This window comes from Dendrobates tinctorius, unplaced genomic scaffold (genome assembly GCF_039654945.1).
Source record: "Dendrobates tinctorius isolate UK_male_01 unplaced genomic scaffold, ASM3965494v1 ptg000030l, whole genome shotgun sequence".
In the NCBI taxonomy this organism is placed as follows: domain Eukaryota; kingdom Metazoa; phylum Chordata; class Amphibia; order Anura; family Dendrobatidae; genus Dendrobates; species Dendrobates tinctorius.
This window is the reverse complement of record NW_027361698.1, coordinates 46,774,520-46,800,885: the sequence shown is the minus strand read 5'-3', so window position 1 is coordinate 46,800,885 and position 26,366 is coordinate 46,774,520. Positions and strand designations below refer to the sequence as shown.

The following is a 26,366-nucleotide window of genomic DNA, read 5'->3' as shown; positions in this document are numbered from 1 at the left end:
CTGCATTTAGGTAGGGGGTCTGGTTTGGGCGTCTGCATTTAGGTAGGGGGTCTGGTTTGGGCGTCTGCATTTAGGTAGGGGGTCTGGTTTGGGCGTCTGCATTTAGGTAGGGGGTCTGGTTTGGGCGTCTGCATTTAGGTAGGGGGTCTGGTTTGGGCGTCTGCATTTAGGTAGGGGGTCTGGTTTGGGCGTCTGCATTTAGGTAGGGGGTCTGGTTTGGGCGTCTGCATTTAGGTAGGGGGTCTGGTTTGGGCGTCTGCATTTAGGTAGGGGGTCTGGTTTGGGCGTCTGCATTTAGGTAGGGGGTCTGGTTTGGGCGTCTGCATTTAGGTAGGGGGTCTGGTTTGGGCGTCTGCATTTAGGTAGGGGGTCTGGTTTGGGCGTCTGCATTTAGGTAGGGGGTCTGGTTTGGGCGTCTGCATTTAGGTAGGGGGTCTGGTTTGGGCGTCTGCATTTAGGTAGGGGGTCTGGTTTGGGCGTCTGCATTTAGGTAGGGGGTCTGGTTTGGGCGTCTGCATTTAGGTAGGGGGTCTGGTTTGGGCGTCTGCATTTAGGTAGGGGGTCTGGTTTGGGCGTCTGCATTTAGGTAGGGGGTCTGGTTTGGGCGTCTGCATTTAGGTAGGGGGTCTGGTTTGGGCGTCTGCATTTAGGTAGGGGGTCTGGTTTGGGCGTCTGCATTTAGGTAGGGGGTCTGGTTTGGGGGGGGGTCTGTATTTAGGTAGGGGTCTTGTTTGGGGGGTCTGTATTCATTTAATGAGAGCTGGAGGGGGTGATACACATTATTTGTGATCCTACCATACGTTTCCGCCACTGTCTATTCTCAGCCTCCCTGTGAGCCCCGGGTTTGGGGACAGGAGCGGTGACAGGACGCGGTACCGCGCTGTCTGACCGGACCTCACAGGAGCCGCAGCAGTTCGTCACGAGGCTCCGCCACTTCCTAGTTCAGCAGGCTGATGACGCGGCAGCAGCCCTCCCGGGTACAGGACTGAGGGTCCCAGGAGATACCGCACATCAGATCACAACACAGCGGCCTCACCTCACTCCCGCCCTATGTCCCGACAGCAGCGGCTGATCACGCTTATCTCCGATATAAGAACTGAAGGGCTCACAGGAGGAGCGATGTGATTGGCTGTTTCAAAACAGTCGGTTCCATTGGCTGTTGCTGCAGCGTAGCTTCTGGTTACCAAGGAGCCGAGCGCTTCCGGTTTCCAGAGCGTTGCTGTTACCGGATTGCCTGGCAGAGCCGCTGTACCTCACAGTTGGGTGCACTGTTCCCTGTACACGGGAAGGAGGTAGGTGCCCTGTACACGGGGGAGGGAGGTGCGCTGCGCCCTGTACACGGGGGAGGGAGGTGCACTGTACACGGGGGAGGGAGGTGCGCTGCGCCCTGTACACGGGGGAGGGAGGTGCCCTGTACACGGGGGAGGTTGGTGCGCTGCGCCCTGTACACTGGGGAGGGAGGTGCGCTGTGCCCTGTACACGGGGGAGGTAGGTGCCCTGTACACGGGGGAGGGAGGTGCGCTGCGCCCTGTACACGGGGGAGGTAGGTGCCCTGTACACGGGGGAGGGAGGTGCGCTGCGCCCTGTACACGGGGGAGGGAGGTGCGCTGTACACGGGGGAGGGAGGTGCGCTGCTCCCTGTACACGGGGAGGTAGGTGCCCTGTACACGGGGGAGGGAGGTGCGCTGTGCCCTGTACACGGGGGAGGTAGGTGCCCTGTACACGGGGGAGGGAGGTGCGCTGCGCCCTGTACACGGGGGAGGTAGGTGCCCTGTACACGGGGGAGGGAGGTGCGCTGCGCCCTGTACACGGGGGAGGTAGGTGCCCTGTACACGGGGGAGGGAGGTGCGCTGCGCCCTGTACACGGGGGAGGTAGGTGCCCTGTACACTGGGGAGGTAGGTGCCCTGTACACGGGGGAGGTAGGTGCCCTGTACACGGGGGAGGGAGGTGCGCTGTGCCCTGTACACGGGGGAGGTAGGTGCCCTGTACACTGGGGAGGGAGGTGCGCTGTGCCCTGTACACGGGGGAGGTAGGTGCCCTGTACACGGGGGAGGGAGGTGCGCTGCGCCCTGTACACGGGGGAGGTAGGTGCCCTGTACACGGGGGAGGGAGGTGCGCTGCGCCCTGTACACGGGGGAGGTAGGTGCCCTGTACACGGGGGAGGGAGGTAGGTGCCCTGTACACTGGGGAGGGAGGTGCGCTGTGCCCTGTACACGGGGGAGGTAGGTGCCCTGTACACGGGGGAGGGAGGTGCGCTGCGCCCTGTACACGGGGGAGGTAGGTGCCCTGTACACGGGGGAGGGAGGTGCGCTGCGCCCTGTACACGGGGAGGTAGGTGCCCTGTACACGGGGGAGGGAGGTGCGCTGCGCCCTGTACACGGGGGAGGTAGGTGCCCTGTACACGGGGGAGGTTGGTGCGCTGCGCCCTGTACACGGGGGAGGGAGGTGCGCTGTGCCCTGTACACGGGGGAGGGAGGTGCACTGTACACGGGGAGGTAGGTGCACTGTACACGGGGGAGGAGGTAGGTGCCCTGTACACGGGGGAGGGAGGTGCGCTGCGCCCTGTACACGGGGGAGGGAGGTGCACTGTACACGGGGGAGGGAGGTGCGCTGCGCCCTGTACACGGGGGAGGTAGGTGCCCTGTACACGGGGGAGGTTGGTGCGCTGCGCCCTGTACACGGGGGAGGTTGGTGCGCTGCGCCCTGTACACGGGGGAGGTTGGTGCGCTGCGCCCTGTACACGGGGGAGGTTGGTGCGCTGCGCCCTGTACACGGGGGAGGGAGGTGCGCTGCGCCCTGTACACGGGGGAGGGAGGTGCGCTGCGCCCTGTACACGGGGGAGGGAGGTGCGCTGCGCCCTGTACACGGGGGAGGGAGGTGCGCTGCGCCCTGTACACGGGGGAGGGAGGTGCGCTGCGCCCTGTACACGGGGGAGGGAGGTGCGCTGCGCCCTGTACACGGGGGAGGGAGGTGCGCTGCGCCCTGTACACGGGGGAGGGAGGTGCGCTGCGCCCTGTACACGGGGGAGGGAGGTGCGCTGCGCCCTGTACACGGGGGAGGGAGGTGCGCTGCGCCCTGTACACGGGAAGGAGGGAGGTGCGCTGCGCCCTGTACACGGGGGAGGGAGGTGCGCTGCGCCCTGTACACGGGAAGGAGGGAGGTGCGCTGCGCCCTGTACACGGGAAGGAGGGAGGTGCGCTGCGCCCTGTACACGGGAAGGAGGGAGGTGCGCTGCGCCCTGTACACGGGAAGGAGGGAGGTGCGCTGCGCCCTGTACACGGGAAGGAGGTAGGTGCACTGTACACGGGAAGGAGGTAGGTGCACTGTACACGGGGGAGGTTGGTGCGCTGCGCCCTGTACACGGGGGAGGGAGGTGCGCTGCGCCCTGTACACGGGGGAGGGAGGTGCGCTGCGCTCTGTGCACGGGAGGGAGGGAGGTGCGCTGCGCCCTGTGCACGGGAGGGAGGTTGGTGCGCTGCGCTCGAGGGAGGGAGGTGCGCTGTGCCCTGTGCACGGGAGGGAGGTTGGTGCGCTGCGCTCTGTGCACGGGAGGGAGGTTGGTGCGCTGTGCCCTGTGCACGGGAGGGAGGTTGGTGCGCTGTGCACGGGAGGGAGGTTGGTGCGCTGTGCACGGGAGGGAGGTTGGTGCGCTGTGCACGGGAGGGAGGTTGGTGCGCTGTGCACGGGAGGGAGGTTGGTGCGCTGTGCACGGGAGGGAGGTTGGTGCGCTGTGCACGGGAGGGAGGTTGGTGCGCTGTGCACGGGAGGGAGGTTGGTGCGCTGTGCACGGGAGGGAGGTTGGTGCGCTGTGCACGGGAGGGAGGTTGGTGCGCTGTGCACGGGAGGGAGGTTGGTGCGCTGTGCACGGGAGGGAGGTTGGTGCGCTGTGCACGGGAGGGAGGTTGGTGCGCTGTGCACGGGAGGGAGGTTGGTGCGCTGTGCACGGGAGGGAGGTTGGTGCGCTGTGCACGGGAGGGAGGTTGGTGCGCTGTGCACGGGAGGGAGGTTGGTGCGCTGTGCACGGGAGGGAGGTTGGTGCGCTGTGCACGGGAGGGAGGTTGGTGCGCTGTGCACGGGAGGGAGGTTGGTGCGCTGTGCACGGGAGGGAGGTTGGTGCGCTGTGCACGGGAGGGAGGTTGGTGCGCTGTGCACGGGAGGGAGGTTGGTGCGCTGTGCACGGGAGGGAGGTTGGTGCGCTGTGCACGGGAGGGAGGTTGGTGCGCTGTGCACGGGAGGGAGGTTGGTGCGCTGTGCACGGGAGGGAGGTTGGTGCGCTGTGCACGGGAGGGAGGTTGGTGCGCTGTGCCCTGTGCACGGGAGGGAGGTTGGTGCGCTGTGCCCTGTGCACGGGAGGGAGGTTGGTGCGCTGTGCCCTGTGCACGGGAGGGAGGTTGGTGCGCTGTGCCCTGTGCACGGGAGGGAGGTTGGTGCGCTGTGCCCTGTGCACGGGAGGGAGGTTGGTGCGCTGTGCCCTGTGCACGGGAGGGAGGTAGGTGCGCTGTGCCCTGTGCACGGGAGGGAGGTAGGTGCGCTGTGCCCTGTGCACGGGAGGGAGGTAGGTGCGCTGTGCACGGGAAGGAGGTAGGTGCCCTGTACACGGGGGAGGTTGGTGCGCTGCGCCCTGTACACGGGGGAGGGAGATGCGCTGCGCCCTGTGCACGGGAGGGAGGTGCGCTGCGCTCGAGGGAGGTTGGTGCGCTGCGCTCGAGGGAGGGAGGTGCGCTGTGCACGGGAGGGAGGTTGGTGCGCTGCGCTCTGTGCACGGGAGGGAGGTTGGTGCGCTGCGCTCTGTGCACGGGAGGGAGGTTGGTGCGCTGTGCCCTGGAGGGAGGTTGGTGCGCTGTGCCCTGTGCACGGGAGGGAGGTTGGTGCGCTGTGCCCTGTGCACGGGAGGGAGGTTGGTGCGCTGTGCCCTGTGCACGGGAGGGAGGTTGGTGCGCTGCGCTCTGTGCACGGGAGGGAGGTTGGTGCGCTGTGCCCTGTGCACGGGAGGGAGGTTGGTGCGCTGTGCACGGGAGGGAGGTTGGTGCCCTGTGCACGGGAGGGAGGTTGGTGCTCTGTGCACGGGAGGGAGGTTGGTGCGCTGCGCCCTGTGCACGGGAGGGAGGTTGGTGCGCTGCGCCCTGTGCACGGGAGGGAGGTTGGTGCGCTGCGCCCTGTGCACGGGAGGGAGGTTGGTGCGCTGCGCCCTGTGCACGGGAGGGAGGTTGGTGCGCTGCGCCCTGTGCACGGGAGGGAGGTTGGTGCGCTGCGCCCTGTGCACGGGAGGGAGGTTGGTGCGCTGCGCCCTGTGCACGGGAGGGAGGTTGGTGCGCTGCGCCCTGTGCACGGGAGGGAGGTTGGTGCTCTGTGCACGGGAGGGAGGTTGGTGCTCTGTGCACGGGAGGGAGGTTGGTGCGCTGTGCACGGGAGGGAGGTTGGTGCGCTGTGCACGGGAGGGAGGTTGGTGCGCTGTGCACGGGAGGGAGGTTGGTGCGCTGTGCACGGGAGGGAGGTTGGTGCGCTGTGCACGGGAGGGAGGTTGGTGCGCTGCGCTCTGTGCACGGGAGGGAGGGAGGTGCGCTGTGCACGGGAGGGAGGTAGGTGCGCTGCGCTCGAGGGAGGGAGGTGAAATTAAATAAGAAAAAATTATAGCGCTCAGAATAATGCGATGCAATGTAAAAATAATTAATTTTTTCTATAAAAGTTTGTGTAAAGGCACCAAAATATAAAAAATGAGGTATCCAGTGTAATCATTGACCCAAAGAATAAAACTGCCTTATCAATTTTAGCACAAGCGGAATGGCATTAAAAAAAAAAGATTCCTGAATTGCTGGTTTTTGTTCATTCTTTCTCCTAAAAATCGGAATAGAGAGCGATCAAAAAATGTCATGTGCCAAAAAAATGGCATCAATAAGAGCATCAACTCGTTCAACAAAAACCAAGTCCTCACATGACTCTGTGGGCCAAAGTATGGAAAATTTATAGCACTCAAAATGTGGTGATGCAAAAACTATTTTTTTGCAGAAAAAAAAGCATCTTTTAGAGAGTGACAGCAGCCAAGCATAAAACACCGATTATAAATCTGGTGTCGTAATTGCACCAGTCTGAAGGATAAAGTCACCTAATCGCTTATGCCTCACGAGGAAAGGCGTAAAATATAAATAAAACCAATTCTGCACCTGATGTTGATTTGTTCATTCTGCCTCACTATGATCGCAGTAAGGGCAGTTTCACACGTCCAGATAATTCCGGTACCGGAGCTATCCTTGTCCGTGTACATACAGAGGTCATCCGTATGTCCGTGTGTACTATCCGTGTGCTGTCCGTGTGTCCGTGTTTTTGAAAAATTATTTTTAATGTTAACCCTTTGACCTTTAAAAACGCACATGGATCGCACACGGACAGCATCCGTGTGCGGTACGTGTTTGCACGGACCTATTGACTTGTATGGGTCCGTGTGATCCGTGCTGTTGTACAAAAACGGACATGTCAGCGTGTTTTGCACACGGACATGCGGTCCGTGAAAACACGCTGACATCTGCATAGACACATTCCTGAGAATGTCTACGTGTGTCAATGTCTCCGATACGTGAGAAAACTCTCACTACACGTACCGGAGACATTGACGTGTGAAACTGCCCTAAGGCTCGGCACACATTTATCTTGCGCTCTATTTTGAGCTCTTACACCTGGGTTTCCGTGTAAATCTCTGAAATATGTGATTCAGACAAAAACCCCGGCAGAAGATTACCTATAATGTGGCAGATTGAGGCACTGTGGACGCAATAGGACTTCTGATCCGGCGGTGTCTGTTTTTGTCCTTCCCGGACAAAGACCTGGCTGGTCATTGCTTGCGTTGAGAAACACGTGATGGTGTCTCCGCGGCTTCTGTTTTGCATGTTTTGCATATTTCCCATAAGGGATGGGGGCAGTGCTCTAGAATCACTGCGTTGAGAAACACGTGATGGTGTCTCCGCAGTGTCGGATGTTGATCTCCATGAGTTCATTCATCCTCCTCTTCATAGTCTTTTTAATAGGCATTGCTCCTACCAGCCAGTTTCCTACTCCACACTGATGAGGGGCAATACCCCGAAACAGCTGTATGTGGATGGATACCATGTTTTGGCATAGGTGGTTTCCTTCATTGGAGACTGCCCTTCCCGTGGTTGTTCCTTCCCGGACAAAGACCTGGCTGGTCATTGCTTGCGTTGGGAAACACGTGATGGTTTCTCCGCGGCTTCTGTTTTGCATGTTTTGCATATTTCCCATAAGGGATGGGGGCAGTGCTCTAGAATCACTGCGTTGAGAAACACGTGATGGTGTCTCCGCAGTGTCGGATGTTGATCTCCATGAGTTCATTCATCCTCCTCTTCATAGTCTTTTTACTAGGCATTGCTCCTACCAGCCAGTTTCCTACTCCACACTGATGAGGGGCAATACCCCGAAACAGCTGTATGTGGATGGATACCATGTTTTGGCATAGGTGGTTTCCTTCATTGGAGACTGCCCTTCCCGTGGTTGTTCCTTCCCGGACAAAGACCTGGCTGGTCATTGCTTGCGTTGAGAAACACGTGATGGTGTCTCCGCGGCTTCTGTTTTGCATGTTTTGCATATTTCCCATAAGGGATGGGGGCAGTGCTCTAGAATCACTGCGTTGAGAAACACGTGATGGTGTCTCCGCAGTGTCGGATGTTGATCTCCATGAGTTCATTCATCCTCCTCTTCATTGTTTTTTTATTAGGCATGCAAAAAAGTGCTGACATCCACAGTTTTGTGCACTTCTGAAAAGGACACCGCTGAACAGAGGCCAGACGGAGTCCAGAGTATCTCTGCTGCCTCATTATAGTGAATGGATTCATCGGGGGTTTCATCGAAATCGCGACATTTGGAGATTTAAAGGGAAACCTCGATGTAAGTGCTCAGCGTAGCACGCCGGATAAGTGTGATCCCAAACATTATGTAAAATGTTCTCCCTAAAAGCTTCAACTCAAACCACTAATAAAGTTGGTCCCCACTCAGATCTGTCATCTGTTCACGGAAATATAGGGAGCTTCCACATTACTGAGCACAAAGGCTCTGGAAAAACAGTATGGCTCCTCACTCACCAGTAGAGATTTAGCAAATTCTGCCCTCTCAAATCCAAATGCCCCGTTCCCTTCTGAGAACCACAGTGTGCCTAAACCGCATTTAGCATGCACATATTTTGCAGTTCTGTAAACCTGAGAACCTGCCTAACTTACTGGTGCGTGTCTCCAGATGAACGTGCTGGGCATTACAATAGCAAATTTGTAATTTCCACTTAGCAACATCCATTGCTGCTTGTTTCTGGAAAACACCCTTGGAGTCAGATCATCATTACACCTGTAGATAAAGTCCCAAAGGGGTATCACTTCCAAAATGGGGTCACTTGAGGGGGGATTATTCTCTTCTATCACTTAGGGACTCTGTATATGGAGTCTTCAAACTATTCTAGGAAAATCTGTGCTCTAGGAGACAAATACTGCTCCGTCCCTCCCGAATCTCTCCATATGGCTAAGCAGTACTGCCCAGGCGCATATAGAGTAATTCTACGTTCAGTAGAAATTGAGGGACACACTTTGGTGCCAATTTTACCCACTTCCCCATGTGAAAATGTAAAATCTGGCGCTAAAACAATTTCTTTGGGATGAAAATAATTATTTCTTCACTACCCAATTGTACGAAATCTTGTGACACACATTATCACTGAACCCCTAAATTAAATACTTTGTAAAATTTGGTCACTTATGGGGGGGGGGTTCTGCTATTCTGGAACCTCAGGGTCTCTGCCAATGTAACGTGGCACCCGCAAACCATAACAGCAAAATCTGAATTCCAATGTGGCGCTTCTTCCCTTCAGAGCTTTGCATTGTGCCGCTAAAGTCGTTTTTGACCACTTATGGGGTATCGCTGTACTCCAGAAAAACTGCACAACAAATTTTGGGGTCCATTTTCTCCAGCTGTCCTTGTGAAGATAAAAAATTGGGGCTAAAACAACTTTTTTTGGGGTATCTTTTTATTTTCATTTTCACAGTTCAATGTTGTAAAATTCTGTGAAGCACCTATACGTTCAAGGTTATCACCACATGTCTAGATAAATTCCTTGTAGGGGTGTAGTTTCCAAAATGCTGCCACTTGTAGGGGGGTAACCACTGTTTAGGCACATCAGAATCTCTCCAAACGTGACATGGCAAGCAACCGCTCTCAATTCCAGCCCTTTTCACATTCAAAAAGGCAAACTGTGCTTATTTTCTTTCAGAGACCTGCCATGCGCCCAAACAGTAGTTTTCCCCCACATATGGGATATTGGTGTAATCAGGAGAAAATGCACAAGTTTTGAGGTTCATTTTCTGCTTCTACCCTTATGAAAATAAAAAAAAAACACGAGCTAAAGTAAGATTTTTGTGAGGGGAAAAAAAGAAAAAGTGAAATGTTCATTTTCTTTTCTTCCACATTGCATTAATTCCTGTGAAGCACTTGAAGGATTAATAAACTTCTTGAATGTGCTTTTGAGCACTTTGAGGGGTGTAGTTTTTAGAATGGTATCACTTCAAGCATAGTGTGGTCCCTAAAGAAAAAAAAAACTTGTAAATTTTGTTGAAAATAATTAAAATTGCTGGTCAACTTTTAACCTAACTTCCTGGAAAGATGCGCCTAAGAACCACAAAATAAGTAGGTGAAAAGTTGCAAGGGCCATCTGATCAGTCTGGGAACCAATTGGGCCCTTGCAACTTTTGGCCTACCTATTTCGTGGTTCTTAGGCGCATCTTTCCAGGCAATATGTACCTCTCTCCACAGGTAGCTTTTGGCCATGGCCAGTTACATCTCCTATGCATATTGTATGCACTTGAATTGGGCTGTTTTTCTTATTTTGGTAGCAGCCCCATGGGTGTCTGGGTCTGTGATCCCATCGTCATGCTATTTTAATTGTTTTTACATTCACTTGTTTGCTGTGTCAGTATTAATAAAACTATTTCCTATTTTTACATTAGAGTGTGCATATCCATTGGGTAGTCCTTTTCTTCTTGCTTTGTTCTTCAGTACTACTACCTATGTGTCACCTCCTCTTAATACCTACCTGATTTATTTTATTTGTGGTGCGCCCTTACTTCATATCTACTCTCTTCCCACTTGACCTGTAGTGGTGGCAAGTGGGGTGATAGTTGGGGACTGGGGTTTGATGTCACCTTTATATTGTCAGGTGACATCAAGCCTAGAGGTTAATAATGGAGAGGCGTCTATAAGATGCCCCCAGTACTAACCACATAGTAATAAAAAAAAATAGACACCCAGAATAAAGTCCTTTATTTGAAATAATGGCAGACTATTTTGTTGAATCTAAATGAAACCATCACTTACAGCGGAATTTAACTCGCGCTTCCTGTAAGCGTGCCGGAAATCCCGCCCATCAGTGACCCCGTCACGTGATCGCAAGTCACCGATGGGTTGGCATGACAACCAGAGGTCACCAGCAGACTTCAATGGTTGTCACGGTCGGATTATTATGAGTGCTGCCCGGTGGTCGGCGCTCATAGCAGGTGAGCAATTCTGCTACATACAGGCGATTTTATCATCGCCTGTATGTAGCAGAGCCGATCGGACAAGTGCAGCTTCTAGTCTCCCATGGAGACTATTGAAGCATGCAAAAAGTAAAAAAAAAAAAAAAATGGTTTTAAAAAAAAAATATAAAAGTTCAATTCAAATCACCCCACAGTCGCCCCATTCAAAATAAAACAATTACAAAAAACAAAATACACGTATTTGGTATCGCCGTGTTCAGAACCTCCCGATCAATGTAAAGAAAGGATTAACCTGATCGCTAAACGGCGTAACGAGAAAAAAGTCAAAACGCCAGAATTAGCTTTTTTTGGGTCGCTGCAACATTGCAGTAAAATGCAATAACGGGCGATGAAAAGATCGTATCTGATCCAAAATGGTATCATTGAAAACGACAGCTCAACACGCAAAAAATAAGCTCTCAGCCAACCCAAGATCATGAAAAATGGAGACGTCACGGGTATTGCAAAATGGCGCTTTTTTTTTTTTGTAACAAACTTTTGAATTTTTTTTTCACCACTTAGAAAAAATTAGAACTTAGACATGTTTGGTGTCTATGAACTCGTAATGACCTGGAGAATCATAATAGCAGTTTTAGCATTTAGTGAACTTGGTTAAAAAACAAACAAACTGGGATTGCACTTTTTTTTGCAATTTCACCGCACTTGGAATTTTTTTCCCGTTTTCCAGTACACGACATGGTAAAACCAATGGTGTTGTTCAAAAGTACAACTCGTCCCGCAAAAAACACGCTCACATGGTCATATTGACCCCAAAATGAAAAAGTTATGGCTTTGGGAAGAAGGGGAGCAAAAATACAAAAATACCTCCGGGGTTTAAGGGGTTAATCTATATTTTCAGTTTTGCGTTAATGATATGCTCGTGCTCCGGGGCGGCCTGTGTGTGTGTGGGGGGGGGTCTTCCTGTGGTGCTCTGATTAGATATTCATCTGTATGGCGTCTGACAGGTAACTGATCCCTCACTGACCTCACGCCTATTTTACATTTCATATAATATTGGGGGGGGGGGGTTGCAAAAATAATTAAAATTTACATTCATCAAAATGGCTGCACTGTAAGTACTATACAACTAGATGGAGGCCCGATGCTATCGCAACGGGAGGGCACAGAGATATAATCACCTTCCGACAGCCCCCGGTCTCTCCACGCTCCCGACATCTTCTGGTCCCAGTAATGCTTAGCGCAAAGAACCGGAGATGACGTCACTCTCGCGAGAGCGCGACGTCATCAGCGGTCTTTCGCGCAAAGCATGCAATAGCTTTGGGACTCCATCAAGTCTATTATATAATTGTCTAAGGCTACTTTCACACTTGCGTCGGTACGGGCCCGTCGCAATGCGTCGGGACGACGTACCGACGCACGTTGTGAAAGATTTGCACAACGGGGGCAGCGGATGCAGTTTTTCAACGCATCCGCTGCCCCATTGTAATGTCCAGGAAGGAGGGGGCGGAGTTTCGGCCACGCATGCGCAGTCGAAAATGGCGGACACAACGCACAAAAAACGTTACATGTAACTTTTTTTGTGCGTCGCGGCTGCCAAAACACGACGCATCCGTCGCACGATGGATGCGAGGTGTGGCCATACGTCGCAATGCGTCGCCAATGCAAGTCTATGGAGAAAAAACGCATCCTGCGGGCAACTTTGCAGGATGCGTTTTTTCTCCAAAACGGCGCATTGCGACGTACATCACACGACAATAGTGTGAAAGTAGCCTTTTTCTGTCTGTCTCTCTGTTTGTAACGGAAATCCCGCGTCGCTGATTGGTCGCGGCCGGCAGCGACGCGGGATTTCCGTTACAGACAAACAGAATTAGACGATTATATAGTAGACTAGCTGAAGAGCCCGGCGCTGCCCGGGCATTATAACTAACTACAGTTAGTTATAACAAATTATAATGAATATATACAGTCATATGTAAAAGTTTGGGCACCCCTATTAATGTTAACCTTTTTTCTTTATAACAATTTTGGTTTTTGCAACAGCTATTTCAGTTTCACATATCTAATAACTGATGGACTCAGTTATAATTCTGGATTCAAATGAGGTTTATTGTACTAACAGAAAATGGGCAATCTGCATTTCAATAAAATTTGACTGGTGCAAAAGTATGGGCACCTCAACATAAAAGTGACATTAATATTTCGTAGATCCTCCTTTTGCAAAAATAACAGCCTCTAGTTGCTTCCTGTAGCTATTAATGAGTTCCTGGATCCTGGATGAAGGTATTTGTGACCATTCCTGTTTACAAAACAATTCCAGTTCAGTTAAGTTTGATGGTCGCCGAGCATGGACAGCACGCTTCAAATCATACCACAGATGTTCAATGATATTCAGGTCTGGGGACTGGGATGGCCATTCCAGAACATTGTAATTGTTCCTCTGCATGAATGCCTGAGTAGATTTGGAGCGGTGTTTTGGATCATTGTCTTGCTGAATTATTCATCCCCCTGCGTAACTTCAACTTCGTCACTGATTCTTGCACATTATTGTCAAGAATCTGCTGATACTGAGTTGAATCCATGCGACCCTCAACTTTAACAAGATTCCCGGTGCCGGCATTGGCCACACAGCCCCAAAGCATGATGGAACTTCCACCAAATTTTACTGTGGATAGCAAGTGTTTTTCTTGGAATGCTGTGTTTTTTTAGCCTCCATGCATAACGCCTTTTTGTATGACCAAACAACTCAATCTTTGTTTCATCAGTCCACTGGACCTTCTTCCAAAATGTAACTGGCTTGTCCAAATGTGCTTTTGCATACCTCAGGCGACTCTGTTTGTGGCGTGCTTGCAGAAACGGCTTCTTTCGCATCACTCTCCCATACAGCTTCTCCTTGTGCAAAGTGTGCTGTATTGTTGACCGATGCACAGTGACACCATCTGCAGCAAGATGATGCTGCAGGTCTTTGGAGGTGGTCTGTGGATTGTCCTTGACTGTTCTCACCATTCTTCTTCTCTGCCTTTCTGATATTTTTCTTGGCCTGCCACTTCTGGGCTTAACAAGAACTGTACCTGTGTTCTTCCATTTAACCTGTCAGTGGAAACTGACAGGTTAAATCTCTGAGACAACTTTTTGTATCCTTCCCCTGAAAAGCTATGTTGAATAATCTTTGTTTTCAGATCATTTGAGAGTTGTTTTGAGGAGCCCATGATGCCACTCTTCATAGGAGAATCAAATAGGAGAACTACTTGCAAGTGGCCACCTTAAATACCTTTTCTCATGATTTGATACACCTGGCTATGAAGTTCAAAGCTCAATGAGGTTACAAAACCAATTTAATGCTTCAGGAAGTCAGTAAAAAGTAGTTAGGAGTGTTCAAATTAAGAAAATGATAAGGGTGCCCATACTTTTGCACCGGTCAAATTTTGTTTAAATGCAGATTGCACATTTTCTATTAGTACAATAAACCTCATTTGAATCCAGAAATATAACTGAGTCCATCAGTTATTAGATATGTGAAACTGAAATAGCTGTTGCAAAAACCAAAATTGTTATAAAGAAAAAAGGTTAACATTAATAGGGGTGCCCAAACTTTTACATATGACTGTATAAGCTGAGTGTATAGCTCCGCCCACTCCACATAGCCACATTCACTATAATATCCCACATCATCCCGTCACCCAGAGCCACCGGACAACTACCCCTAATATCCCACATCATCCTGTCAGCCAGAGCCACCGGACTACTACCCCTAATATTCCACATCGTTCAGTCAGCCAAAGCCACCGGACTACTACCCCTAATATCCCACATCATCCCGTCAGCCAAAGCTACCGGACTACTCCCCCTAATATCCCACATCATCCCGTCAGCCAAAGCTACCGGACTGCTCCCCCTTATATCCCACATCATCCCGTCACCCAGAGCCACCGGACAACTACCCCTAATATCCCACATCATCCTGTCAGCCAGAGCCACCGGACTACTACCTCTAATATTCCACATCGTTCAGTCAGCCAAAGCCACCGGACTACTACCCCTAATATCCCACATCATCCCGTCAGTCAAAGCTACCGGTCTACTCCTAATATCCCACATCATCCCGTCAGCCAGAGCCACGGACTACTCCCCCTAATATCCCATATCATCCCGTCAGCCAAAGCTACCGGACTACTCCCCCTAATATCCCACATCATCCCGTCAGCCAGAGCCACCGGACTACTCCCCCTAATATCCCATATCATCCCGTCAGCCAAAGCTACCGGACTACTCCCCCTTATATCCCACATCATCCCGTCAGCCAGAGCCACCGGACTACTCCCCCTTATATCCCACATCATCCCGTCAGCCAAAGCTACCGGACTACTACCACTAATATCCCACATCATCCCATCAGCCAGAGCCACCGGACTACTACCCCTAATATCCCACATCATCCCGTCAGCCTGAGGTCAGAACCAGAGCTCTTAGTGGAACGGTCCTAACTTCCATACCGGGGATCCCTTTAAGAGAGGCATGGGGTCAGAACCAGAGCGCTGAGTGGATTTGTCCTGACTTCCCTACCAATGATCCCTTTAATAGAAGCCTGGGGTGAGAATCAGAGAGTTGAGAGATTTTTCCTAACTTTCATACCAGAGATCCCTTTAAGAGAGGCCTGGGGTCGGTACCAAAGTGCAGAGTGGATTTGCCCTCACTTGCATACCGGGGCTCCCTTTAAGAGAGACTGGGCTCAGAACCAGAGCGCTGAGTGGATTTGCCGTGACTTGCATACCAGTGATCCCTTTAATAGAACCCTGGGGTGAGAATCAGAGAGTTGAGGGATTCTCCCTAACTTCCATACAGGAGATCCCTTTAAGAGTACCTGGGGTGAGAACCAAAGGGCTGGATGGATTTGCCCTGACTTCCATACCGGAGATCCCTTTAAGAGACCCTGGGGTCAGAACCACAGAGCTGAGTGGAACGGTTCTAACTTCCATACCAGGGATCCCTTTAAGAGAGGCCTGGGGTCAAAACCAAAGCGCTGGATGGATTTGCTCTGACTTCCATACCAATGATCCCTTTAAGAGCGAAGATGGGCCTACGGGATGGAGGATGTGTGATGGGGATATGGGCAGGGAGGGGGGGATTCATTTCTGTCATGTGCTCTCTGCTCCTTTCAGGGGGGCAGACAATGGCTGGGAGATTATGTTCCCAAAGATGCTAGATTTCTCCCACCATGTCAGTGTCTGCTGAGGTGTTGTCAAGTAGGAAAACTTGCTCATTGCAACCAATCACAGCTCAGCTACTTTTAACCAGCTCTGGTGAAATGAAAGATGCTTAGTGATTGGTTGCAAGGAAAGCTGTTGCTCATAGCAACCAATCACAGCTCAGCTTCTTTTGAACAGCTCTGGTAAAATGAAAGATGCTTCGTGATTGGTTGGTGATACACACACACACACATACATACATACAGTTGTGGCCACTAGTATTGACACCCCTGCAATTCTGTCAGATAATACTCAGTTTCTTCCTGAAAATGATTGCAAACACATTCTTTGGTATTATTATCTTCATTTAATTTGTCTTAAATGATAAAACACAAAAGAGAATGGAGCAAAAAGCAAAACATTGATCATTTCACACAAAACTCCAAAAATGGGCCAGACAAAAGTATTGGCACCCTCAGCCTAATACTTGGTTGCACAACCTTTAGCCAAAATAACTGCGACCAACCGCTTCGGGTAACCATCAATGAGTGTCTTACAATGCTCTGCTGGAATTTTAGACCATTCTTCCTTGGCAAACTGCTCCAGGTCCCTGATATTTGAAGGGTGCCGTCTCCAAACTGCCATTTTTAGATCTCTCCACAGGTGTTCTATGGGATTCAGGTCTGGACTCATTGCTGGCCACCTTAGAAGTCTCCAGTGCTTTCTCTCAAACCATTTTCTAGTGCTTTTTGAAGTGTGTTTTGGGTCATTGTCCTGCTGGAAGACCCATGACCTCTGAGGGAGACCCAGCTTTCTCACACTGGGCCCTACATCATGCTGCAAAATTTGTTGGTAGTCTTCAGACTTCATAATGCCATGCACACGGTCAAGCAGTCCAGAGGCAGCAAAGCAACCCCAAAACATCAGGGAACCTCCGCCATGTTTGACTGTAGGGACCGTGTTCTTTTCTTTGAATGCCTCTTTTTTCTCCTGTAAACTCTATGTTGATGCCTTTGCCCAAAAATCTCTACTTTTTGTCTCATCTGACCACAGAACATTCTTCCAAAACGTTTTAGGCTTTTTCAGGTAAGTTTTGGCAAACTCCAGCCTGGCTTTTTTGTGTCTCTGGGTAAGAAGTGGGGTCTTCCTGGGTCTCCTACCATACAGTCCCTTTTCATTCAGACGCCGACGGATAGTACGGGTTGACACTGTTGTACCCTCGGACTGCAGGGCAGCTTGAACTTGTTTGGATGTTAGTCGAGGTTCTTTATCCAACATCCGCACAATCTTGCGTTGAAATCTCTTGTCAATTTTTCTTTTCCGTCCACATCTAGGGAGGTTAGCCACAGTGCCATGGGCTTTAAACTTCTTGATGACACTGCGCACGGTAGACACAGGAACATTCAGGTCTTTGGAGATGGACTTGTAGCCTTGAGATTGCTCATGCTCCCTCACAATTTGGTTTCTCAAGTCGTCAGACAGTTCTTTGGTCTTCTTTCTTTTCTCCTTGCTCAATGTGGTGCACACAAGGACACAGGACAGAGGTTGAGTCAACTTTAATCCATGTCAACTGGCTGCAAGTGTGATTTAGTTATTGCCAACACCTGTTAGGTTCCATAGGTAGGTTACAGGTGCTGTTAATTACACAAATTAGAGAAGCATCACATGATTTTTCGAACAGTGCCAATACTTTTGTCCACCCTCTTTTTTTATGTTTGGTGTGGAATTATATCCAATTTGGCTTTAGGACAATTCTTTTTGTGTTTTTTCATTTAAGACAAATTAAATGAAGATAATAATAACAAAGAATTTGTGTTTGCAATCATTTTCAGGAAGAAACTGAGTATTATCTGACAGAATTGCAGGGGTGTCAATACTTTTGGCCACAACTGTACATACATTCACTTTTATATATAGAGATGGATAATACGCATACTGTATATTCATTTATAATTTACTCTTATACTATCTGGGGGGAATAAAATTTCATCAAAATGGTGCCTGCGCTGTAGCATTTGCGCCACTGCCGGTGCCAGCCAGTAAGTCAATCTTCATGATATATTTTAATATACTGGTGGCACAGTGGGGTTGAAATAATTATTGTATAATTTCTAATACAAAAATTTCCTGTGGGGGCTGCGTTGCTATTTTCGGTGGCGATTTCCTCTCTGTGCGCGCTCCCGCTCTGGTCCTCTGAACACAGTAGGCGGTTTATGCGCAGATTGAGAGTATCGCTTGCCGATAGATGATACCGTGCAGGCGCGGGTACCATTTAGTTGGAGTAAAACAGAAAAATGTATCTGCAGCAAATTAGCGACGCTTGTACAGTTGCATCTATTGGAACGTGATAGATGCTACTGCGCAGGCGCCACCGCCATTTTTATGAAATTATTTTTTTTTCCTCCCCAGTTAGTATAGGACTAAATCATAAATGTATGTATGCGTATTAGGCATTGGAATCATGCTACAGCGCAGGCGTCATCTTGATGAATGTAAATTTTTCTTTTTTTTAAACCCACAATGCCAGTATGTAAAATAGGGGGAAGGTGAAATGTCGGTGACCTGTCATAAGCCATACAGAGATGAATATGTAAACAGCACAATAAAGAACCCCCCCCCCCCAGGCCGCCCCGGACATCACAGCTGACACCCGGCACTATGTGTCAGGGGCGGTCACGGACCACCCCTGACATGTTAACCCCTTGCACACCGCGATCAAACACGATTGCGGTGTACCAGGGGTTAAAGGGAAGCATCGGCAGGGAGGGGGCTCCCTCCGTGCTTCCCTGAGCCCCCCACAGCAGCTCAATGTGCAGCGCTGCTGCGGGGGGCTCCTTCCCTGCAGGTCCCCGGATCCAAGATGGCGACGGGGACCTTCGGGGGCCTGCAGGGAGCTGGCTTCCTCAGTGCCTGCAAAGCGCAGGCATGAGGAAGTCTGCTTCAATGCCTGTGACAGATCGCTGATCTGTCACAGCAATCTGTGATGTGACAGATCAGCAATTTGTGATGTGACAGATCAGTGATCTGTCACAGGACAGTGATGTCCCCCCTGGGACAATGTAATAAAGTTAAAAAAAAAAAAAAAAAAAGTGCACACGTAGCAGAAATTGTCTGCTGGAAAAACAGGACTCCCTTCCCAGAAACCGCGCGTTTTTTTCCGCACAGTTTGTAGACACATGGAAAAAGCCAGAAACGCGGAAAAAAAACCGCGAAATTAATGAGCATGCTGCGGTTTTTACCGCGATGCAGTTTTTTTCATGGTAAAAAAACGCATCAATGTGCACAAGAAGTGCAAAATGCATAATGTAGAAATGAATGGGAAGCTTTTTTTTCGCGTTTTTCCCACGGATTTTTTGGCAAATCCGCAGGAAAAACCACAAAAAAAATGCTGTGTGTGAACACAGCCTAAGGTAGCAGCACGAGCCCCCCCTGGTAGAAGCATGAGCCCCCCTGGCAGCAGCACGAACCCCCCTGATAGCAGCACAGACGCCTGGCAGCAGGACAAGTCCCCCTGATAGCAGCACAGACCCCTGGTAGCAGCACGTGCCCCCCCCCTGGTAGCATCACGAGCCCCCCTGGTAGCATCACGAGCCCCCATGGCAGCGCGCTGCACATCGGAGCACCCTCTCATCCCTTCCTGTGGCCTGCAGTATCACCCCACTCCTGCCTCCTCCATGCAGCGACCCTGGGACCCCGCTTCACCGCAGCCACCACCCCCGGTAAGCAATAAGACACCTGGATTATAAGAGGCACCACCATTTTATTAAAAAAAAGTTTTTTTCCTATTTTTCTCCTCAAAATTTATGGTGCGTCTTATAATCCGGAGCGTCTTATAAAGCGAAAAATACAGTATTTTTAAAAAGCGTCTTTTAGCGTGTGACAGCGGCCAAACATAAAAACCGCCATAAAGAATAAATCAAACCCCCCGTTATCACCCCCTTAGTTAGTGAAAAATAATAAAATTAAAAAAAAAAGTATTTATTTCCATTTTCCCATTAGGATTAGGGTTAGGGGTGTGTTGGGGTTCGGGTTGGAGTTAGAATTGGGGTGTTTCCACTGTTTGGGCACATCAGGTGCTCTCCAAGCGCAATATGGCGTCTGATCTCAATTCCAGCCAATTCTGCGTTGAAAAAGTCAAATGGTGCTCCTTCCCTTCCAAGCTCTGCCATGCGCCCAAACAGTGTTTTACCCCCACATGTGGGGTATCAGCCTACTCAGGACAAAATTGCAAAGCAACTTTTGGGGTCCAATTTCGCCTGTTACCCTTAGGAAAATAAAAAATTGGGGGCAAAAATATCATTTTTTTGGGGAAAAAAAATATGATTTTCTTTGTTTTCACGCCCGGGCGTTATAAACTTCTTTGAAGCCCTTGGGGGTTCAAAGTGCTCACCACACATCTAGATAAGTTCCTTGGGGGGGTCTAGTTTCCAAAATTGTGTCATTTGTGGGGGGTTTCCACTGTTTAGGTACATCAGAGGCTCTCCAAACGCGACATGGTGTCCGATCTCAATTCCAGCCAAAAAAGTCAAATGGCGCTGCTTCCCTTCCGAGCTCTGCCATGCGCCCAAATAGTCGTTTACACCCACATATGGGGTATCAGCGTACTCAGGACAAATTGCACAATAACTTTTAGGGTCCTGTTACCCTTGGAAAAATAAAAATTGGGGGTGAAAAGATCATTTTTGTGGAGAAAATATGATTTTTTAATTGTACCGCTGTACGTTATAAACTTCTGTAAAGCCCTTGTGGGTTCAAAGTTCTCACCACATATCTAGATAAGTGCATTGGGGGGTCTAGTTTCCAAAATGGGGTCACTTGTGGGGGGTTTCCACTGTTTAGATACATCAGGGACTCTCCAAAGGTGACATGGCGTCCGATCTGAATTCCAGCCAATTTTGCATTGAAAAAGTCAAACGGCGCTCCTTCCCTTCTGAGCTCTGCCATGCGCCGAAACAGTGGTTCCCCCCCCCCCATATATCAGGTATCAGCATACTCAGGACAAATTGCACAATAACTTTTGCAGTCCAATTTCTCCTTTTACCCATGGTAAAATTAAAAAAAAATTGAACCTGAAGTATTTTTTTTGTGAAAAAAGGTTAGATGTTCATTATTTTTTTTTTTAAATATTCCAAAAATTCCTGTGACGCACTTGAAGGGTTAATAAACTTCTTGAATGTGGTTTTGAGCTCCTTAAGGGGTGCAGTTTTTAGAATGGTGTCACTTTTGGGTATTTTCTATCATATAGACCACTCAAAGTGGCTTCAAATGTGATGTGGTCCGTAAAAATAAAATGGTGTTGCAAAAATGAGAAATCGCTGGTCAACTTTTAACCCTTATAACTTCCTAACAAAAAAAAATTTTGGTTCCAAAATTGTGCTGATGTAAAGTAAACATGTGGGAAATGTTACTTATCAAGTTTTTTGTGTCCCGTATCTCTGTGATTTAAGGGCATAAAAATTCAAAGTTGGAAAATTGCGAAATTTTCAAAAATTTGGCACATTTCCGTTTTTTTCACAAATAAACGCAAATTATTTCAATGAAATTTTACCACTAACATGAAGTACAATATGTCACGAGAAAACATTGTCAGAATCACCGGGATCCATGGAAGCGTTTCAGAGTTATTACCTCATAAAGCGACAGTGGTCAGAATTGTAAAAATTGGCCCGGTCATGAACGTGCAAACCACCCTTGGGGGTTAAGGGGTTAAATTGATTAGATGGAACCCATCGCCAGGGTTTTGCTGCCCCATCTGACAGCAGCATGATGTAGAGAAACAGACCCTGATACTGGGGAGGAGTCACTTACTGGGCTGCTTGATGTAGTTTTGACTAAAAACAGTTTTATCTGCTGCATATCTACCAGTTCTCTGAATGCTGAGCTCTGTATAACCCCATCACTGATTGACAGCTGTGTACACTGTGCATAGGCAGAAAGCTTCTAATCACTAGTGGGGCCGGGTTATACCGAGCTCCTGAAGACGGACTGTATGACGGCAGGTTTAGTACTGATCTAGTGATGATCTCATGCTGATAAAACTGATTTTATCAAAACTACAGCACCAGTAAGAGACATCGGTGGACTCCGGGGGTCTGCTCCCTGCATCATACTGCTGTCAGGTTAGGTGGGTGGCAGATGACCCTTAAATCTAATGCCATAATCACACAATATGGTACTGGCTACAAGGTACATAAAATTAGAGACATTTTATACCAAGTTCAGAATCCAGAAGAGTCTGCTTTATGCAGAAGGGGCGCTATTGTACAACGCCAAGCAGCAGCCATGTTCTTGAAGCCTTGAGTGCATCTACCTCTGTATCCCATGTAGTTTTTGGCCTGAGGTGTCTGATCTCCCACCTTGGTCATCTCTGTACCTCAGCGTTGTGCAGAGAAAACTCTATAAATGGGGGGCTGATCTGTCTCCAGTCAGAAAGCCCCATAGTTATTTTTTACCTAATTGTATCCTTCTATAAAGAGACCTGTCATGTCTGTAAATATTAATGTGCAGGCGAGGTAGAGTGTCTAATAGTAGTGAATGTGACAGATCTGGTGCGGCCTATAATTAGAGGATGGGAGCTGTTATTATTGTGCCTTGAGCGGCACAGTAGGGCGAGCCAGCAGCGGGTCTTTATTGTGCGCCGCGCTTTCAGCCGACCTGATATTGGATGGATGTTATACTCTGTTTATTCTCAATCGATCCAGCTTTTCTGCTTGTCATTATTTTATTTTAATAGCCTTTGTTGGGGAACGTGTCATTTCTGAATTATTTACCTGGTAATTAAATGCTTATGTGTTTTTAGGAGCGGTGAAATGGCACACGTAGAAGCGGAGTTCCTTAGAGACCAAGGTGAGTAACATATTGATGGCTACAGGGGGAATAATGCTTGCTTGCAAATCTCAGTGTATTTCTAAGTGGCCTTGTTACAAGTCTCTTAAAGGAACTTCACATAGTACAGAAAACGTAACCAGAAAGCTGCCTATCGAGGAACATAAAGCTTGGACTGTCCCTTTAAATCCTCTTATCTCAAGCACCTACTGTTCCAACTTCTCCGAGTACCTGTCATTTCACCTAAAGCCAGAGTTCAGGATTAGTGCAGCTGTCCTTATCCCCTAATCAAATATAAAAGGGTTGTCCGCTTTTGGGGACTTTTTTTATTTCCCATAAATTAATGTATTTGGGGATAAAAATTGTTTTGCAATTGAGTTTCGTTAAAAATGTTCCAGAGTTTGGTTTTTCTAGGCTTTTTGTTTCCCTGAAAAATCAACTTTAAAGGGCATGTTCTTATTCTCCAATGTAAAGTAGAACTATCGGCTCCGACTCTTATTGATGTCCGCATGAGCAATGACCCTTCTGCCATCTTGTTTTCAACGGTATCTGCCTACCGCCGTCCTTTCTAAGGTCATGTGCAGACGGCAATACTGTGTATTCTCCCATCTGAGAGAATCGGGCCAATTCTGCAATTGTCACTGATCAGAGTGTGAGGATAGTGTGATCAGTTTTTCTCAGAAGAGTAGAAGATGGAGAAAGAAAAAGTCTCCATTCTGCAGGACCGCGTAAAATTGGACTGCACTCTGATGTGATCCCAATGCAGTCTGATGGTTTCCACAGACTCACTGACTTGCATGGCCAATTGCGATCCAAATATAGGAATAAACTCGGGCATGCAGCGATTCTGTCTGAGGAAGCAGACATGTGCAAGGCCCCATAGAATATGGGTCCGAGTGTGATCCATTGTTTTGTCAGGTCATGCTTCAACCGAAAATACACTTGTCTGCACCTGCCAGAATGGTAATACTCTCCTCGGCTGCTCCAGCCATGCTCCTCACTCTGACGCTGCTGTCCTCCTGGCACCTTACTAACATGTGGGACACATTATATCTCTGGGCAGTGGTAAACATCCGGGGATTGCTGCATTAGTGCCAGTTTCGGTGTCTTTAGGTTCGGCATATCCATGTCCCCAAAAGTGTGGCAGCTCATATACAAGAAAGATATGCTGCAAATTCTTTCCCAGAACGACGTTCTCTTTGTGGGCACTTCTGAAGACGGATGGTCAAAGGCAATTTCCTTTGTGTTTAGATTCTTTCCAACATAGGCTGGATCATTAATGAAAGAAGGTCAAGCTTCAGACTTTTCTAGGTAGCGCTCTAAACTCAGACCTTCTCTACTTAAGAGAAAAAAAAAATCCACAGTTTAACTGGTTACCCAGCTATTTCTTGGGGTCTCTGATGGCCTGCATTCCCACTGTGTGCCCAGATTTGTTCCACAGATCTCTAGTGGGAGATCCTTTCAGCTTGGGACAAAAATCCAGAAAATCTGTGAAAAAAAAAAAATCATTCTAGACACTCAATGTGCTGGAGGTGTGGTGCCTTCACATGGTGGACACTTCCTCAAATCTAAAATACATTTTGGCAGTCAGAATGCTCTTGATGGAAGCTTCTCCTGCGCTGCCTCTCTGCCGTTGGAATCTGTCAACTGAGAAAGTCACAAGTTGAAGATCTGGGCTCAGTAGTCATGGCCTCACCACTGCAGTCTTGTCAATCAAGACTAGAGCAAGGGGGTGAGGAGCAGTTTGGCTTATTTTCTTAAAGGAATATTCTCCTGTTAGATCTTCAGGGGAGCACTGCATCTCCGCTTCCCAGCTTCTTGGGTGCCATGACCGATGCGTGCCTCAGGATTGAGGTCTGTACTCAGCGCACTCCCATGCTGCTACCAGAGGTGGCTTTGACTCTGCAGAAGACTTTTAATAACAAGTAAATTGCAACCTTGCTTGTTTTTTTTAAGCAATTTTACCCACTGAAGTCCTTGAGACATTCCCTTTATATTTTAAATAGAGCAAGCCTGTGAAATAAAAATAAAAAAAATGTTACCCGGAGAACAGCTTCTCAATTGTTAGATGTTGTGTTAAATAGGCAATCTGCTAATTATTTAAAATGTATCTTTACCCATCTCTAAAGGCCCCTTTACATTTAGCGATGCACCAGCGATCCCGACCACGATACGACCCGGTCAGGATCGCTGGTGCATCGCTAAATGGTCGCTATTGAGCTTCCACACAGGCAGATCTCACAGCGATGTAGCAGCGATACAGCGGTCATTACTTACCTTTCAGACGCGGCGATCCTGACGTACTCCCGTCCGCGTCCACGCGTCGCTCGTCAGCGCCAGCAGGAAGCGCCCGACGAGAAATGGAGCTGCGCGATCAGCGACAGACAGCGGGGGAGCCGGTCAGAGGTACGTATCACACATAGCGATATCGCTGCTGCGTCAGCAAATCGGTGATGCTTTAGCGATATTGCTAGCGATATCGCTATGTGTAAAAACCCCCTTAAGTGTCAGCCACTGGGTGTCGCCTGCCTTCTGTCCAACTTGCTCTTATCAATTGAGTGTCGGCATCTCGTGATCTACGGCTCTGTGGATTGTATCCTTATCTGTAAGGACAGAGTGCCAACTAGTTTGTGAATATTTCATCACTTTAAGGCTGAGTTCACACGTGGCGTTTTTTTCGCGTTTCCGCGGCAGTTTTAACCGCGCGATTTTGCCGCGAAAACGCGAAAAATAAGCATCCCATGCATTCCTATGGGATTCCGCAATGCTGTGCTAATGCTGCGGTTTTTACCGCGGCGGAATCGCTTCGCGGTAAAAACCGCAGCATGCTCATTATTTTGCGGAATCGCGGCGATCCCGCACCCATAGGAATGCATTGTTCCGCTTATTTCCCGCATGTGGCTGTGCACACCATGCGGAAAGTAAGCAGAACAATTGCGGATGGTACCCACGGTCCGGAGGAGAGGAGACTGTCCTCCGGGCTTTGGGTACCATATCCCTGTAAAAAATAGAATTTAAAATAAAAAATATTGTTATTCTTACCCTCCGACGTCCCGCGCAGCCTTCCCGCCTCTCTCCACGCTCCCGTTCCCAGTAGTCCTTTGCGAAAATGCCCGCGATGGCGTCCGATCTCGCGGGATCGCGAAGTCTCGCGGTAATTCGTGCGAAGTCATCGCGAATTACAGCGAGACGTCGCGTTCCTGCGAGAACTGACGTCATCGCGGGCATTTTCGCAAAGGACTACTGGGAACGCCTGCGCGGGACGTCGGAGGGTGAGAATAACACTTTTTTATTTTTTTTTTTTTACATTCTATCTTTTACTACTGATGCCGCATAAGCAGCCTCAGTAGTGAAAAGTTGGTCACACTCGTCAAACACTATGTTTGACGAGTGTGACCAACCTGTCAATCAGTTCTCCAAGCGATGCTACAGATCGCTTGGAGAACGCTAGCATTTTGCAAGCTAATTACGCTTGCAAAATGCTAGTTTTTCCGCGGGAAAATCGCGGGAATTTAAAATGCGATTTTCCCGCGGACTGGAATTCCGGAATTCTCGCGGTAATTTCCGCGAGAGTTCCGGTACGTGTGCACTTAGCCTTACAGATTTAGGGGATGCTCACACTAGCGTATTAAAAAAAAAAAACACTTTTTTTTTTGTTTTGTTTTTTTACTCAGCTGCTATTAATCTTTTCCAGGACCATTTACAGTTTCCCATCTTACAAAATCGCAACATTAAAATCAAATGCCATACTGATGGTCTGTATGACCAATGTCAGAGTGAAATCGCAGCTTGCTGCCTTTATTTTTTTTCTCATGCCAAATACAGCTAAGAAAAAAT

At 49.1% G+C, this 26,366-nt stretch overlaps 2 protein-coding genes across 15 annotated transcripts in view; one reads left to right on the top strand and one right to left on the bottom strand.

Moving 5' to 3' along the window:
* The window catches only part of CUNH4orf33 (chromosome unknown C4orf33 homolog), a 347,568-nt gene extending 346,393 nt beyond the window's left edge, over window positions 1-1,175 (bottom strand). For 5 of the 6 annotated variants that reach the window (XM_073572092.1, XM_073572087.1, XM_073572091.1 and 2 more), the window contains exon 1: window positions 796-1,030. In XM_073572092.1, coding sequence (XP_073428193.1) covers window positions 796-798 — 3 coding nt within the window. In that variant the 5' untranslated portion in view covers window positions 799-1,030. The other variant, XM_073572088.1, reaches the window with a different exon arrangement.
* SCLT1 (sodium channel and clathrin linker 1) overlaps window positions 1,155-26,366 on the top strand; it is a 312,009-nt gene continuing 286,797 nt past the window's right edge. For 4 of the 9 annotated variants that reach the window (XR_012231549.1, XM_073572082.1, XM_073572079.1 and 1 more), the window contains exons 1-2: window positions 1,155-1,292; window positions 22,504-22,550. Coding sequence is in view for 5 of the 9 variants with exons in the window: in XM_073572082.1 (XP_073428183.1) it covers window positions 22,514-22,550 (37 nt within the window). In the remaining 4 variants the exon portion in view is untranslated. The other 5 variants (XM_073572084.1, XM_073572086.1, XM_073572081.1 and 2 more) reach the window with 5 other exon arrangements.